At 37.1% G+C, this 18,246-nt stretch overlaps 1 protein-coding gene across 1 annotated transcript in view; it reads right to left on the bottom strand.

Annotated features, from left to right (window-relative positions):
• Window positions 1-18,246, bottom strand: part of LOC129216441 (aquaporin-7-like) — a 46,767-nt gene that overhangs the window by 25,017 nt on the left and 3,504 nt on the right. The window contains exons 2-3 of the mRNA XM_054850656.1: window positions 8,248-8,323; window positions 6,192-6,318 (exon numbers count right to left, since the gene is read on the bottom strand). Coding sequence (XP_054706631.1) covers window positions 6,192-6,318; window positions 8,248-8,323 — 203 coding nt within the window. The remainder of the gene's footprint in view (window positions 1-6,191; window positions 6,319-8,247; window positions 8,324-18,246) is intronic.

Here is an 18,246-nt window from a genome sequence, read left to right as displayed (position 1 = left end):
TAACAGTAAACAGTAGAGCTATACTTGCTTGCAACTTAAGTTGACTATGACGTCGCGACACGCGGAAGAGAAAACGAGTTAAAGCCTTGGTTTCCTAGAAGCGAATCGCCGATCTTCGACGTCGCTCATCGACGTAACGCTGAAATCAAAGTCAAGTGGATTCCGACGTGACCACTCAAAACGCCGAATTGGCTCGGGCGCGCATGAGCAGAAGAATCAAGTTTTCGCCTCGGCGAGGAACGACGCCGACGCTAAGCGTGTTCGCTTCTAGGAAACCAATGCTTAACAGATTAAACGTCACACTTACTAACGAATAAGAGGAGGTCGCCACCTGTCTGTCAGCTGCTATTTGCAGGCGCGTTTGATTCAAATGGATTAAACGCTCCACGCTGCTTCGTTGGTAAAATTGAAAATATTTAACGATTGACAGAAATTATGGCAAAAAAAAGTTACATATAAGTGGGTTTGACTAATTAATCCGATTTCTGAAGCGAAGAGCGTAATTTCACCCGAATATCGGACAAGGCGCTAGGAAGTATTTCCTTCGCTTGGCCTCAGCTCATGTCTGCATTGTCAAGTAAGCTTGCAGTCGAGTATAGGGCGTGCGCTGTTTTGGTTGAACTCATGACATTGATTTGAACCACTAACATTTGGCGAAAGGACCGGTCTAACTTTCAACCAATTTCGCGAATTTAGTTAAACGCGTAATTCAATTTCATCATGATGAGATGAGAAAGGCACCAAAAATGAACCTCCCCCTTGTTACTTTCTTATTTAATCACTACTTTTTCCACATCTTGGTAGCCAGTTACTAACTTGGGGATAAATGATCACGCACTCTAGTGGTAATATCAACTCTACGCTTTGTCGCAGTAGCGGATTTGCAAAATTGGAAGCCCATCGTAACGCATTTTCGGGAGCCCAAACGTTTTAAATGTGCAGTTTCGGATCCCGTTCGGAGTCCTTACGTCAAGGCGACCTTTTGCAATTGCGACATGGTAAATCCGCCAGTGGTTTAATGTACAAGTCATTCACGCGACTTAAACATTTATTACTTGATATCCCTGGAACACAGAGAAGATCCCCGGAAAGACTACAGAATCACCTGATATATTTAGAGGCGGACATAGAATACCATTATAGGGGGGTTGCGTATGCTGAAAAATGACACTCTCCCTATGAACGAAACCAAGGTTTTGGGTACATAAAGTTTCTGAAACTGGTTGGGTGTCAATAAAAAGCACCAAATCGGCCAGGAATAAGGCACATAATAGGGTACGAAACAGGGAACCCCGCTCTGCTATGCCATCTAGGGCTTCCAGAGAACGGACCTTTCGGCCGGGGCCCCCTTACCCGTAAGGGAACGAGAACTAAACCACTTACGACTCTAGACACCGTGGACCCAGGTACGGACCTGACTCCGGTGGTGCCCATTGCCTACTCACTGTTCCACTCGATAGCCATTGGGCAGATACAGCACATAAAGGGTATAAACGTTACTAATTAATTTCATAAAGCAATGAAAAGAAGTAGTATTTCAAATATTTACTTTTAAAAGGGCGATTTTACGGGTAACTGACTGACCATTTTTGAAACAAAATAATATACGTGTTTTGTAACATTCAGCGCAAAATACATGTTGTTCAAACGATCTTTTGCCCTGGAAAATTGAATTTTTTAGCTGAATTTAATCATATACAGTGGTCGCCGGTTAATTGAATCAGTGGTTTTTTAAATCAACCGCTTCAATGAATCAAATTTCCAAAAATAGAGCAAAATCCAGCTTTCTTGAACTAGCCGCTTTATTGAATCAGCCGCTTTATGGAATCAAAACTGTTTAGAAGAAATTTGATTCATATAAGCGGTGACCTCTGTAGTTGAACTCCCGAAATACTTTTTGGGTGATTTTAAATATTTATTAAAAACGTGGCAACTGACTGACATTTTAAAAAGATTTAGGTACTATGTCAGTTAGTTACCATGCTTTTAACATTTTTTTTAATCGCCCAAAATATATTTTGAGAATTTAACAATACCATTTAATTCAGCCTAAAAAATGCTATATTTTTATGGGAAAATATTGCTTTTATAATGCATATTTTGCATTGAACATTACAAAATACGTATTGTTTTGCATCAAAAATGTCAGTCAGTTATCCGTGGAATTGCCGAAAAATAAAACTCGACGTTAAATCCCGGTTATCACAAATTTGCCATTTCAACTGCGCTTGCGCGCGGACTTTGCTGATTTCAAAAATCTTGCTAAAATTAATTACAAGCATTTTAAATTTGTCAATAAATATGAGATAGCAACAGATAAAAATTAGAAATCACAAAGCTTTCTCTGATTTAGTTTTTAGGCCTCGGTAAAGATTGAGTTTTGCGTCTTAATTATTAATGGATTCGAAGTCTGATTTTCTATCAAACAAAGGCCATTTTCAGGGCCAAATTTTTAAATACAAAGCCGAACCCTCAACCTAAATAAAAATGTATAATACTAAGCTGTTTAAGCCTAACGTAAAATATCCGCAAAAGACAGAAATCGATACTCATTTTCCAATCATTTTTGAAGTACACAACGTGTTTTACGTTTATGTTAAATAAATATTTCCAAACCAATAAATATTGAAGTGTCATTTTTCTCTTTACATTATAAAGACTATCAGTTAATATCCGTAGTTTCATATAATATATCACGAAATCGCTGTGAAAGTATTCTAATCGCATTCATTAATTTGTTCGGACTCTAGCTCAGCCTAAATATAAACGAGCAACACGAAATCTTAAAACAGAAAGCCCAAAAAGCTAAGTCCGCGCGCAAGCGCAGTTGAAATGGCAAATTTGTGATAACCGGGATTTAACGTCTAGTAAAAATCTTACTACTATTATATATGCGAAAGTTTGTCTGTATGGATGTATGGATGTATGGATGTTTGGATGTATGGATGTTTGTTACTCTTTCACGCAAAAACTACTGAACGGAGTTTGATGAAACTTTACAATAATATAGCTTATGCATCAGAATAACACATAGGGTAGTTTTCGTCCCGTTATGGGGGGCAAAACCCCCCTTAGAGGAGCAATAAAATACAATTTTCGTATAAATTCTCTAATATTGGGATGAAAAAATACTTGCACATATTTACATTATATGTTCATCGAAAGCTCTGATTTTTCTGCTGAAGATGGCACTTTATTCGAAATTTCTAAGTAGAATAAAAAACGAGTTATGAGCGTTTTAGTTCCATGTTCGAAGGCTTTCCTAAACTCAATACAGTATTTAGTGTATCATCTCGACTCCCTGTCGATAGCGACTATTGTTGTATTGTTGACTATCTTTGCTTTTCGTGACTGTTCAAGGCTTTTCTCAAGTCAAATCTTGAAGTAAGATTTTTGCACAAGATCGGCAAATAATACATGATTTGGCTGATCATTTTCCATTTAAACGGAACTTTAATGTAATTAATGGTTTTTATTATTATTTATGCTGATTGAACACTTACTCATTATCCAATCAACCAGCAGATCGCCAAAATTTTTGCAGAAATATTTCCGTGGCTGATGCATTTGGCAGTTTTTTTCAACGTCGCTGTTTTTGAAGCTGAAGACTACGTCATAATGTTTCTCAGTTTTCACCATGTAAACAAAATATCGCCAATCAAAGAATCTTTAAGAAACTTTTTTTACTGTGTTAAATAATCCAGCAACTAAATTAGGCAAATCCATAAACAGCACAAAAACTTCCATTAATTTTTCCTTTTTGCACAGTTTCAAACAATCGCCAAATTTTACTACTTATTTTGGAAACATTTCGGATGAAACTCTTTAGCGCCATTTTATGGTGACCAAAAGTATCTCAGCACCTGGCGATAATATCTTTGTAACAAAAATTAATATCATATCGTTTTACAAAGTAAGGAACGAAGGAGGGAGCATCATCGAAGGTATCCCAAAACGAATCCCGCAAATTCGGTAAAATCGCACCAAGAGCCCACAATGATTGAAATTTCCCAAAATATCTAAAGCAAGTATAAGGGGGTTACGCGCAACTTCAATAGCAATACAGAGAAGGTTTTAGACTCCATGTTAAAAAAAAAAAAGTATCAAAAGATTAATCTTTTTAAACATGAGAAGAATAATTTCATGTTTTGGAAATTTGTATATGCTTAAATATAGTGCTTTCGTTTCTAAATCAATACTATTTTGTTCTTTATACTTATTGCTATTTATTGCTTTTATGGGTAAAGAAGAAACTCTACTTTTAATCATGTCAAAAAGATGTGTTTTATTCTTTCACTTAAACCAGAAAAAAAAAGCAAGTAACGATTTTTTCTCATAATTATTACTGACCCAGGCAACGCCGGGTATTTTTGCTAGTAAATAATAAATCTTACTAATATTATATATGCGAAAGTTTGTCTGTATGGATGTATGGATGTATGGATGTATGGATGTTTGTTACTCTTTCACGCAAAAACTACAGAACGGATTTTGATGAAACTTTACAATAATATAGCTTATGCATCAGAATAACACATAGGGTAGTTTTCGTCCCGTTATGGGAGGCAAAACCCCTTAGGGGGGCAATAAAACACAATTTTTGTATAAATTCTCTAATATTGGGATGAATGAATACTTGCACATATTTACATTATATGTCCATCGAAAGCTCTGATTTTTCTGCTGAAGATGGCACCTGTTCGAAATTTCTAAGTAGAATAAAAAACGAGTTATGAGCTTTTTAGATCCATGTTCGAAGGCTTTCCTCCACTCAATACAGTATTTAGTGTATCATCTCAACTCCCTGTCGATAGCGACAATTGTTGTATTGTTGACTTTCTTTGCTTTTCGTGATTGTTCAAGGCTTTTCTCAAGTCAAATCTTGAAGTAAGATTTTTGCACAAGATTGGCAAATAATACATGATTTGGCTGATGATTTTCCATTTAAACGGAACTTTAATGTAATTAATTGTTTTTAGTATTATTTATGCTGATTGAACACTTACTCATTATCCAACCAACCAGCAGATCGCCAAAATTTTTGCAGAAAGATTTCCGTAGCTGATGCATATGGCAGTTTTTTTCAACGTTGCTGTTTTTGAAGCCGAAGACCACGTCATAATGTTTCTCAGCTTTCACCATGTAAGCAAAATATCGCCAATCAAAGGATTTTCAAAAGACTTTTTTTACTGTGTTAAATAATCCAGCAACTAAATTAGGCAAATCCATAAACAGCACAAAAACTTCCATTAATTTTCCTTTTTGAACAATTTCAAACAATCACCAAATTTTATTACTTATTTTGGTAACATTTCGGATGAAACTGTTTAGCGCCATTTTATGGTGACCAAAAATATCTCAGCATCTGGCGACGATATCTCTGTAACGAAAATTAATATCATATCGTTTTACAAAGTAAGGAAAGAATGGGGGAGCATCATCGAAGGTACCCCGAAACGACTTTCGCAAATTCGGTAAAATCGCACCAAGAGCCACAATGATTGAAATTTCCCGAAATAACTAAAGCAAGTATAAGGGGATTACGAGCGCAGCACCTTTTTTTTAATCACTTCGTACTTCATTAGCCATACAGAGAAGGTTTTAGACTCCATGTTAAAAAAAAGTATCAACAGATTAATCTTTTTAAACATGAGAAGATTAATTTCATGTTTTTTAAATTTGTATATGCTTAAATATAGTGCTTTCGTTTCTAAATCAATACTACTTTGTTCTTTATACTTATTGCTATTTTAGTTTTATGGGTAAGGAAGAGACTCGATTTTTAATCACGTCAAAAACATGTGTTTTAAGTTCTTTCACTTAAAACAGAAAACAAAAGCAAGTAACGATTTTTTCTAATAATTATTACTGACCCAGGCAACGCCGGGTATTTTTGCTAGTTAAAAATATTAATGAAATTGTTTACATTTTATTCATTAAGTGTTTGAACACAATGTGGACGGATAATATTGTCGACAGTTTAGGACGGATCATGACCCCCCATGAATAACCCTACCCTTATAGACCTCAGAACCAGAGGTGGGCCTCTGGTTAAAACTGTGTTGCTGGGGCAGAGTTTATCTTATCTCTTACTTTTAAATACGCGATCTTTTGAAAAAGCACCTTTGATTTGCCAGAAAAATGGCAGTTTTTTCTAAACTTCCTACGAATAGAAATAGAGAAATCCTCACCTGATACGGAACCAGAGACAGTTATTCCGAGAATGATTCCTACGCCCCATGCCCAGGTTGCAGCTAGAGCGTCCGGTACACCTTGACCACCCAAAATGGACATTGCTAAAGTCAGGTCACCGTACATCTGCGATAGAAAAGATAGGTTTTTTTTTTCTTCTGAAATCTGTTGCTGTTAAACCATTTTTTTTTCTTTTTTAATCGTATATTGGTACCCTGCAAATTCCTGGTGCACATTGGAAACACGCCTGGAACACTTTTCAGCAAAAGTGTTTTAGTTACTTAAATGTGCATTAAAATGTTTTCTGAATGTGCTCCGTCAAAAGGAAAGTGCATCGAAATGTTCTTGGAATCGGTTCCGCTCAGTATGTTTGTTAAATTTGCGTTACTTAAACTTGGGAATTGGTGACGCAATTGAGGACAGATTAGGAACACGTTTGGGCACACTCGTGAAATCATTGCTTTCATTCTAACAAATATAATTCCTACAGCTCAGATTTCTTTAACTACCAGTAAATGGAATCTTTTAATAAGATACCACTAGAAATTTTGTCGCAACGAATCAATGTCGGTTGTTACGGAGAGATATCTCTGCTAATAAGACTGGGCAATGGCAATGTTATGTTTGGCGGCTGACTTCAGCTATGCGAGATTTTTGAAAATGTTCCGAAATGTGTGTTACAAAGCGTTCTAAAAAAGGGGGCGCATGTCAGTGCTCAAAAAAATATTCCCCATGCGTTCCCAGAAAGGTTAGAAAAGTGTGCGACACCAAAAAAGGTGTCCTGAAAAGTGTTTTGGAAACTGTTCCAAAAATTGTGCTTCAAAGTGTTCTAAAAACGAGCGGATGTGTGCATCACGACTTCTTTTTGCTCCAATTTTAATGTCATTTTCCCATTATTGGCAATTTTAATGTGATTCAATAGTTTACTCTCTAAATATCACCTCTAGTGGCCAAATTGAAACCAGATTTAAAAAAAAAAAAAGTCGCCAAGTTGGCAACAAAACTTGGCGACCAAAAGACTGGCGATATATCGCCAAGTGTCCACCAAATTAAAACACCGTTTGAGTATACAGCCAAATTAACAATGATCCCCCCCCCCAAAAAAGAGGCAAAAGACCCCTTTAGAAACACCCGAATGCAACTAAAAGGGGAGGTGCACAACTAGACCCCACTAGGAGTCTACGTACCAAATTTCAAATTTCTAGGACATACCGTTCTTGAGTTATGCGACATACATCCGCACATCCGCACATACTCACATCCGAACATACGCACATACATACGCACATACGGACGTCACGAGAAAAGTCGTTGTAATTAACTCGGGGAATGTCAAAATGCATATTTCGAGTGTTTATACGTTCTTAAGCTCTCATCCGAGTGTGGTCGGGTTGAAAAAAAAAACTCAACATTAATTCGGGGTGAGCAAAATGGAAATTAAGGCCGAATTTTGAGTGAAAATATTTTCGCGAATGCAATACTTCCTTTTTTGTAAAAGGAAGTAAAAAAGGATAAGTATCAGTATTCAAAATATGTTCAAAAAGTGTCAGAGATTAGCAGTGTATAATTTGGATGAGCCCACTTACTTTTAAGCACGTAGACACTGCAAGTCGGTATAGTCAAAGTGCCACACACATATTTGACCCCATGATTAGTGAATGTAACATTGAAGAACTACCAAAGCCACTACAATACCGGGAACTACAATACCAAGTTCTAAACAGACTGGACGACATAGTAAAATCCGAAATGTTGTCATCTTTCTTTAAACTTAATGCTTTTCTCCGGACTCTTTGCCAGTAACGTCCGCACACTGTAACGAAACAAGTGCAAGGCAGGCAGAGAGATGAGATGTGTCCTCGTCCTGTTCCAGATTCCAGTGTATGTATTTTTGACGTTCATATATTCCTATTTGGAAAAGGTCTAAAAACTGTTCTCTGAACAATTTTCGTGAAAATGACAATGACCCAAAAGCATATCTGCTTTTGGGTCATTGTCATTGTCATGTGGTCACACACACACGCAGAGAAAGAAAGAGAGAGATTTGATACATACCACAAGAATAAATGTTCCAAAAAATTCAGCTGTACATTGCCTTATTTCTTCATTCTTGATGCGAAACTTCTGTAACCTACAGTTAAGAAACAGAACTCACGAATAATTCTATCTTTACTAATAATAAAGCTGAAAATTTGTCTGCTTGTCTGTGACGCGCATAGCGTCTAGACCGTTCGGCCGATTTTCTTGAAATTTGGCACAAAGTTAGTTTGTAGCACGGGTGCGTGCACCTGGAAGAGATTTTTCGAAAATTCGATTTTTTTCTTTTTCTATTCTAATTTTAAGAACATTTTCCCGAGCAAAATTATCATAAGATGGACGAGTAAATTACCAAGTTATCATAACGTGTAACCGTAACATGGGCAAGCCAATTAACAAAAAAGTCAACATACTACATTATTTGTAAATATACAGGCGAACCAAAAGATCTTTTAATGTTCTACTACGGGCAAAGCCGTGCGGTTACCACTAGTTTTTGATGAACTAATCAAAAGTCAGAGTAATCTTGATGTATAGTTTGTAATTTTCCAGAAAAAAAAAATGGTTTTCGTTTCAGCACCCTCAGCTCTGGTACAGAAAAGAAGGGAAAATCATATATTATGTATTTCTGTTAAACAGGTGCAATTCTGTAGTACAGTGAACTCTTTCTAGACACTCCCAAACGTGAGCACCGCGATATTCTGAACATATTTTGATGGTCCCGGCGATATCACATTGGCTTGATAAGGGATTTTGCACTAATTTGAGGAAATAACATAACGCAGAACACGCCAAATTGGCGCAAAAACTTTTTTTTTTGCTGAAATCGCTGTTCCTCATTTTCACTCCTCGTGTTTCGATGTTACCTTCTTATGGAACTTTTCTTGCTTCTTAAGGACGTGATAAATTTATTTGGTGGATTCTTTTAAATTTTAATTTGCAACTCCAGAGCTCGAATACGCTACCTTGCGGTGATTAGCAATACTACCGAAAAAGGTAAAACAATCCATACCACGTGTTTTATTTGGAGTAAAGTAGTGGTAAAGTAGTGGAGGCCACAGTTTGTGGTGTAATGTAATTTCAGAGGAACATTAAAGAAAGTTTCTCACAAGCACGATGAAAAATTACTGTCATTTACAAAGCCTCAAAGCAAGTTATAAGTTTACGGCATTTGTTTGTTTTACCTTTTTCATCCGCCATTAGACAGTGGCTGCAGCGCCCCCTACAGTTTATTGGAGTTGCGAATAGCTTACGGCTGAATGTACTCCTTTGACGGATTATTTCTCAATTTAATAGAACTATTATTATTTTTTAATCTATACTATTATTTTAAAGAGAGAAGCCGGGTTTTTGTGTGCTTATATGTTCGAGGTAATCTCCGGAACCCCTGTAAATATTTGAAAAATTCCTTCACTATATGAAAGGTGCTTTCTTATTGAGTGACATAGGCTATAATTCGAAAAAATCCGACAAATAGTTCTTTTTTATTCCAATTTAGACCCGAATTTCACATAAATTCCCGAATATGGAAGTAAAAAATTACTTGCACATATCATATCGTTGAAAAGGGTAGAGTTTTCTGCGTTCTAAACAATTTGTTTCAATGCTCTAAATTAATTACGGCGGGAGTAATTTGCGTTTTTATCTCGAACATTTTTAGGCTTAGCTGAAATTTAAGCACAACTTTCTTCATTAAATCTACCAATAAAAAGTAAAGGAATTGTCCCACAGTTTTGTTTTTGACATCATTGGAAAAAGCGACATTTTTTACTTCAGATCTCTCTCGACTTAGGGTCGAAAAACTTAGCTTCTATCTTCAAAGGAAAAAAAGTTACAAGCGTTTTCAAATCAAATTCTAAAAATGTCATTTTTGTCAACCATTTTATTTTCGCGTTTCCACGGTAACGCTTTTTGAATCCATTGTTTCTTTCCTTTTTTACATTTAATTTCTTAAACTTACTTTATTTCGTGTTTCAATGGTTACGCTTTTAAAATCCATCTTTCGCAGTTTAATTTCTCAAAAGTATTTTAATTCGCAACTTCAATAAACTATAAGGGACGCTGAAGCTACTGTCTAATGGCGGATGAAAAAGGTAAAACAAACAAATGCCGTAACTTATAACTTGCTTTGATTTAGTGAATGACAGTAATTTTTCATCGTGTTTGTGGGAAGCTTTCTTTTCTATTCTTCTGAAATTACATTACACCATAAACTGTCTGAAGCCTGGAATTTACCCCAAAGAAAACACATGGAATGGAATGTTTTACCTTTTTCGGCAGTAGTGTTAATCACCGCAAGGTAGCGTATTCAAGCTCTGGAGTTGCGAATATCTGTTGTCATTGTTTGGAAGGGTAATTTTGCATGGTGTTTTTTTTTTTTTTTATTTAAGCCCGATTGTTAAATATATGTCACTTGACACAATTTTTATTCTCAAGGTAGACCGGGCAAAGACGGGCAACGCAGCTCTTAATGTATAAAGATTTGAAAGCTACTGTTAATGTGATTTTATACTTTTATTTGTTTGTTTGGCGAAACATTTATTATTGCCAAAGAAAAAACTTCCGCTTCACTCGCAAAAGGGCTGGGTTCCGGTAGCGTGGTCACTTGGCGCGTTCGGCGCTGAGCAGTTCAGTCTAGGATTACTGTTTCAAAGCAATCGTAACTGTAATTCATTGGTTTGGCGCTTTGTTTTGAAGGAAAAGATGATTTTGATTTGTTTTTATCCGAGTGAAATATACGACATTTTCTTCTTTTTTTCTGACGATGATTTTTGAATGTTCCACGGAATGTTTTTTTTTTTTTTTCGTTAGACGGATTGATTATGATAGCGTGGTTGCTGGGCGAGTTTGGCGATAAACAATAGAGGTACGGAATTATTTTTACATTTGAAAGATATTATTTGATGTCTTTTTTTGTTTATTAGGCAAAATATTTTAAATTGCTGTAAAAACCGCTTCACTCGCTAAATAGAGTTTTAAAGCAACTGTAAATCTAATTTAATAATTTGACGAAAAGTTTTAAATTCCAAAGAAACTTTACAGTTTTTTTTTTTTTTTTTTGAAAAGGTGTGTACACATTTTATACAAAGAAAAATGATCATTTCACACCAGAGGGGAAGAGGGCGTCATTTTTTTTGAGCAATCACGATTGCTTATTGCTTTCATTTGACCGTCCTTGATGTTGTGGTTCCTTTTTCAGCTTGGACCAGGGACACCAGCACCACCGCCCACCGGCCTCTGCAGGCGCGGCTCCGAGCACTGTCTCCTGCAATCCGTTTCTCCTGGTCGATGGCGTCCATGTCCTACACACACGCGCGCTCATACACACACACACCTACGTGCATACACACAGGTCTACGCACACATACAAGTCTACACATGCACGCACGCGTGCCTACACATACACACACGCCTGCACACACACACAACTATACACACGTAACCGCCCAGGAGGAGTGGTAGGCTTGGGGGACAGGAGCTGTTTCTAGAAACAATAGCCCCGCTATGATATAGCCCCGAATGAGTAGGGCCCTGTCGCAACTCGTGATTGCGAAAAAAAACATAATTTGAATTCAAAATTTCAGAATTCAAGTTAATTTTGATTTTTTTTTTTTTTTTTTGAGCAATCACGATTGCTTATTGCTTTCATTTGACCAGCCTTGATGTTGTGGTTCCTTTTTCAGCTTGGACTAGGGACACCAGCACCACCTCCCACCGACCTCTGCAGGCGTGGTTCCGAGCACTGCCTCCTTGAATCCGTTTCTCCTGGTCGATAGCCTCCATGTCCTACACACACACACACACACACACAAGCTCATACATGCAAGCCTTTACACATATACACACACGCAAACGTGCATACACACAGGTCTACTCACACACACACGCCTGCACACACACATACAACTATACACGCGTAACCGCCCAGGAGGAGGGGTAAACTTGGGGGGACAGGAGCTGTTTCTAGAAACAATAGCCCCCAATGAGTAGTACAGTAAAATTAGGCCAAAAAATGGCCAAACCCAAACATCCAAAAAAAAAAGGTGAAACCTGTTGCAAATTACTTCTTACCCTTCCAGCAAGAAGGGGTAAAAAGTCCCAGCACTTGACGCGTCGGGTTTTGGGGGGAAGGGGGGGGGGACGAAATAATCCTCTATTTAAATAAAAATAATTTCTATTACTTAAAAAAAAATTCTCAAATCTCGCAGAAACCACTTTATAATTGTAAAATAATAAACTCATACAGAAAAAAATTCTAATTAACAGGGGTGCACAGGCGGGGGGGGGAATGGGGGGGGGGGGGTTCATAGAGCAGCTTTGCGTCATTGGAATTTTTAAGGCAGTTTTTTCAAGGGGTATTTCTTTCTTTTTTGAATGCTTTTATTCTGGATGGACACTCCGTCACACTTAAGGGATGCGCCATCGTTTTTTTTTGGGGGGGGGGGGAGAGGGGACCCTGAATTTACATTCTAAAATCAACTATTGCAGTGAAGTTCACGAAAAAAATTTGCCTGATTTAAACTTCTCCAAAGTACAAAATGCCACACAATGATATGGTAGTATCAGAATGATAATTCTAAAAGATCTAAGCGAGCTCAGTAACCAAATTATTTGTGACTTGAGTTATTAAACTGTTTAGAGCGCTGGAAAACAAAATTCCTGTGCAGCATAAAAAAAAGTCCAAATTGACCAAAGTTTCCCTACTTCTTCTTGATAAACAAACTTCAACTATTCTACACCTCTTTTGCCGTTACCGTAAGGGGGGACAAACCGAAATTGCCAATAGTGAGACGGGCAATGCTGCAATTCTGCACCCTCTAAGTCGGTGGGGGTTCTCATTTGCCAAACACCGAGCTACCTCTCTTTTACGTAGCTGGTTATGTGAATTATGCTACATATGCAGACATATACTTTCAACACTATCTCAAACTTTTGAGTACATTATGCAATAAAAAAAATTGATCACATCAAACATCAGCTATAACATCAGCTATCCAACGATCTAACGCAGTGACAAATTCAGGTGGTCTAGACCCTGTTGTGATTCAAAGATAGAACAAGTCTTGATGAGAGCAATGAGCAATACAACATTAGAATGCTAAATATTTAAACCTTTTTGTCTCCCAGTTTGGAAATCACAATCCGTTCCTAAAGCCCCCAGAAGTTTCTTCCCTCTTAAGTTGGTAGTGGTATTGCTCGCTGATGATAAGGTGAGTTGCGATGAGACCTTTAACGTTCGGGTAGTAACATCAAAGGATATTGAAGAAAAACAATTTTGTGGCATTTCTTTGTAAAGGAGGTAAACAGTTATGACTTTAGCTTCTGTTACAGAGTAGTTACTATCTGGTAAAGATGTGTAAGTCCAAACCATCTTTTACACCGAATGGCGATGAACAGTAAAGATGGAATAACAAACTGTTAAAAACTTCTGGTACGAGTTATGCTCTGATCCTCCATCAGTATTCGATGAATCTGGTTTCAGAAGAAAAGAAATCTTGTATCGTTAAAGTGCTATTATCTGAAGCAAAAGGTTCATCCACCATCACAGAACGAACAGCTGGTGTCATATATGAGGCAGTGAGAAGCAAAGGGATATAAGCGGACATTTTCAAGTTTTGAATAAAACGCGTTTAAAGATAAGATCCTAGGTAGGCTTTCATTGATTTTTTTTTCTAAATCTTGCTGTATAGAAGCAACTACCAGGTCTACTAGTACCATCTCTTGCCTCAAGATAGAGGAGAGGTTCACCAACCATTTGTGCTGGTTATCTCCAAATGTTTAATTTTGCCCACTTGCATCCCTTTGCTTCTCACTGCCTCATATGTAATAGATGGAAGATACCTGCTTGATCATATTTTTGGTAATGATCTATAAGCTTCAAGAAAATATACTAGCAATACAGTGTATAGGTAATTTGTAAGTATGGGAAAGCTAGTGTCATTTTTGATCGGTGCAAAGAAAGCACCACACAAATATAATCTGCGTCCTATTACAAACAGCCAAGCCTTCTGCTCTAGAAGACTTTCTGCGTCTCAAATCTTGTGCTTGCTCTGAGGAGTTCATTGTATATATTGAATGTTTGAAAAGTCTGAAAGTGAACTGAAGTGCTCAATTATATGCACAAACTGTGTTAGACATAGCTGCAACAATAACGATTTTGATGAGGTTCTAGATTCCAAAAAACATCTTGATAACGAAGACTTTTTGTTACAAGCTTAGGAGAAATCATTGAAAAGTAAAAAACAGTTCAACATAATTTTTTTGGCCATTTAATCAAATGTGCCCCATTAGAGGGGGTGGGGGGGGAAGGATAATATTTTAGTATATAATTTCGTTTTGGGGAGGTGAGCTACTGTTCTTATGGGGTGGACAGTCCTGATTTAATGCATTTTTGATTTGCATGAAATAATACTTCTACTTGAAATAAAGGGGGGGGGGGGTGGAGTGAGGATTTATTTTATTTGGCGGAGGGGGGGGGGTGCTGTAGCTTTGAGAGGAGATGCACCATCAATCTTGGAAGATGGACACACTCGATTTCTAACTTTAACTTAGCATAAAATGTTTCCATATGAAATGTATGGAGGGGGTACGGGGGTACTGCTTCGTTTTACGGGGATAGGGGAGGTCTGTAGCATTGGTGGGTTATGTCATCCCTCTTGGGGGTCAAACACCTTTAATTTCATGCTTTTAAATTTAGTAAAACATAATGTTCTCACTTTAAATTTACTCTAAAAATTCTGGAAAAATACCCAAAACAGCAATTTTTAGATGCCCCCCATTCCCAAAACACGACGCACAATGGGGGTGGGACTTTTTACCTGTTCTTATTGGGAGGGTAATAAACAATTTGCAGCAGGTTTAGCTTTTTTTTTTTGGATGTTTGGGTCCGACCCCTATTTTTAGTGTACTAAGTAGGACCCTGTCGCAATCCGTGATCGTAAAAAATATAATTTGAATTCAAAATTACAGAATTCAAGTTAATTTTCTTTTTTTATTTTTTTAATTTTTTTTTTTACTCAACGGACTTCCAGTAAATTTTTAGCACGGGCATCGCTGTGCGGGTACTGCTAGTAACTCGATACATTTATTTGGTGGATTGTTTTTAATTTATTTATTTAAAGGACTATTTTTCAAAATTTATTAAAACTTTTATTCTTATTCAATGGCTTAAAAATTAACATTTAATTTTAAATTCAAGGGGGATATTTCGATAATTGGGGAATCTGGCGATCTTTCTTCATTGGCGTCAATTTTTGGCACAAGCGCCTGCTCGAGAGGTATTTTTCTTTGCAAATGAAAACAAAGAGATCGGAAACATCTATTCACATAGGGTTACTATAAATCAGCAGGGTTACCAAAATAAAATTATTTACGCCAAGAATGAGACGACCGCGCCAGATCCCCAATTATCGAAATATTCTCAATTCAAGCAACATTGTTGTTGGTAACGTTCGATATAGGAGGAATTATCAAAATGTGAAACACTTGGCACGTTTTCGAAGTTTTCGCCAAACAAATCAAAACAAAGTGCTTATTTTCTTATCAAATGTTGCCCAAAAGAATGTTGCTGAAACTAAAAACTCTTTGTTTAATTTTAAAATGAAATAAATCAAAACACGACAGTTCATTAAATGAAAAATAACAGCAGTTGAATTAAGCCATTAAAAAGTAAAATAACCCCACCAACCAAAAAATGTAATAACTCAGTAAAAAGTAATAAATGTTCGATTAAAAGTTAAAATTAACAGTAATTTCAGTAATGGGAAATTTTCTCGCCGATTTGGCATGTATCGCGTCATGATAATTCCCCTGATAAGCAGATACAAGCGCTTAGTTGTGACTAGTTGCAAGGAAATTTTTAAAACTCGTCAACAGTTCCACGTTATGATAATCCGTCCCTCAATAAGGGACATATCTTACAATGTCATCTTTTGGACGGGAATATTGAATCTTTCCATTTGTAACGTTTTTCAAACCTACGTCCTCATTAAAGTTCCGTACTCCTTGACGTCCTTCACAGTAAGTTGAATAAACAAAATATCTAATCTTAAAGTTTTGTTGAAGAATTTATTTCCTTTCGTGGTTATGTACATTGAAAATGTCTCTGTTTTCCAAGGGCTTAACGTTACCTTTACAAGCAACTAAACAGACCATAGACTAATAATAAGAGTAGACCGAGCTATGGCAACCCTTTTGCTGCCAGGGGTGCCCATCCTCCCCCCCCCCAAGCTCAATGGCGCGAAATCCGCCCTAAAAAATTTTACAGCTCTCTTGATTTTAAATTGGGTTTAAACATAACACTTTTTAGAGTCACACATTGCGAGTTAAACTTGCATCACTTGCAATCATTTAATGAATCAATCAAAACTATTCAACAAAATAAAGTTGCTTGAGATAAAAAAAAAAAAAAAAGTTACAATAGATGCGAAAACGAACTGCTTACATTTACGACAGCAATTAAAAGTACAAGCAGTAGTTTTTTCTAATAAATTTAGGATCATGCGAATAATCGCTGCTAAGTTAAGCTGCTTGCTCAGAACTTTAAATAGAGTGTTATGGCTACCAGATTTGTTCTATATATTGCATGTGTCGGCAAAAAACTGTAATTTAAGTGTAAGCCCCAGTTAAAATGATAACATTCAATTTTCAGGGCCGTCGCGAGATTTAAAAAAAATCTAAGGGGGAAGGGTAATGAGTTTCAGCAAACTCTCATCCCACCTTTTTTTCCTTTAATAAATTTTAAAATATAGAAAGAGAGAGTGGATTCTCAGCTTTTGATTAGCGTGGAAATCATTACTCGATGTAAGCAATACGACCGCCATCGCAAGTATAATATTGACTCAAAAATGATAGTTCCTGAGTTTTCTCCTCCGGAAAATTTACGAATTTGCAGTTTTTGTCGATCTTTGGTAATTTTAGGGATAGGAGAAGCTTGGTGACCCTGCCGTGGAAATTTTTTGAAACTGAAACTCTAAAAACACAATTGCAGATTGCTTCGATTATGTCAGGAAAAGGGTGGCTCAGTGATTCTGCTTCTGAACTTTTTCGAAATTGTAGTTCTAAAAATGCAGTTTTAGACAACCTTTAGTAATGTTAAAGAGAGGAAAGATTTCCGTTTCTCTCCTCCGCGGCAACTTTCCGAAATTCAAACTCCAACAACGCAGTTTTAGACAAAGGTTTGGTAGTGTCAGGGGGGGGGGGGGTTTGGGGGCCCTCCCCCGGAATTTTTTTAAATTATAGTTCTAAGAAGCTGTTTTAGACGATATTTGGTAATGTTTGGCAGAGGAGAGGCTTGACGACTCTCCCACGGCAATTCTTCGAAATTGAAGACCTCCAAAAACGCATTTTTGGATTGTCTTCGGTAATGTTAGGTGAAGGAGGTTCGGGAAATCTTCCTGGAAAATTTTTGAAATTAAAGTGTTAAAAACGTGATTGAAAGTCATCTTTGGCACCGTTAGATAGCCATCAGTTTTTCAAAATTGAAGCTAACCAAACGCAATTATAGCCGACCTTCGATGATGTTAGGAGAGGGAAGGGGTTTGGAAGTTCTCCCACGCACTTATATTGAAATTGTCATTCTGGAACGCAGTTTTGGGCGGTCTTCAGTAATGTTGGGGGGGGGGGGGAGGAGGTTCGGTGGCACTCACTTTCGAAATCATAACTCCAAAAGCAGTTTTAGACGATCTTTGGTAACGATAGGGCGAAGGGAGTTTAAGGGCTCCTCCTGAAACTTTTTTGAAATTGTAGGTCTAAAAACGCAGTTTTAAACCATCTTTGGTGATGTTAAGCAGAGAAGTTCCGTCGCCCTCCGAGGCAATTTTTTGAAATCGGAACTCCAAAAACGTAATTGTAGATTGTCTTCAATAGGGTTGTCAGATTTAAGATCAGTAAATATGGGACACGCTTCTAGAAGTGAAAAAAAAAGGGGAGGGGGAGGGATATTTTTGAAACGTCTGTTCATGATAAATCTGAAAAATTCAATCACAACCATCGGATATTTTGATATATATCGGATAT

Source organism: Uloborus diversus, chromosome 2, assembly GCF_026930045.1.
Source record: "Uloborus diversus isolate 005 chromosome 2, Udiv.v.3.1, whole genome shotgun sequence".
Lineage (NCBI taxonomy): Eukaryota > Metazoa > Arthropoda > Arachnida > Araneae > Uloboridae > Uloborus > Uloborus diversus.
The sequence above is the reverse complement of the archived record's forward strand: the minus strand, read 5'-3'. Positions and strand labels throughout refer to the sequence as shown.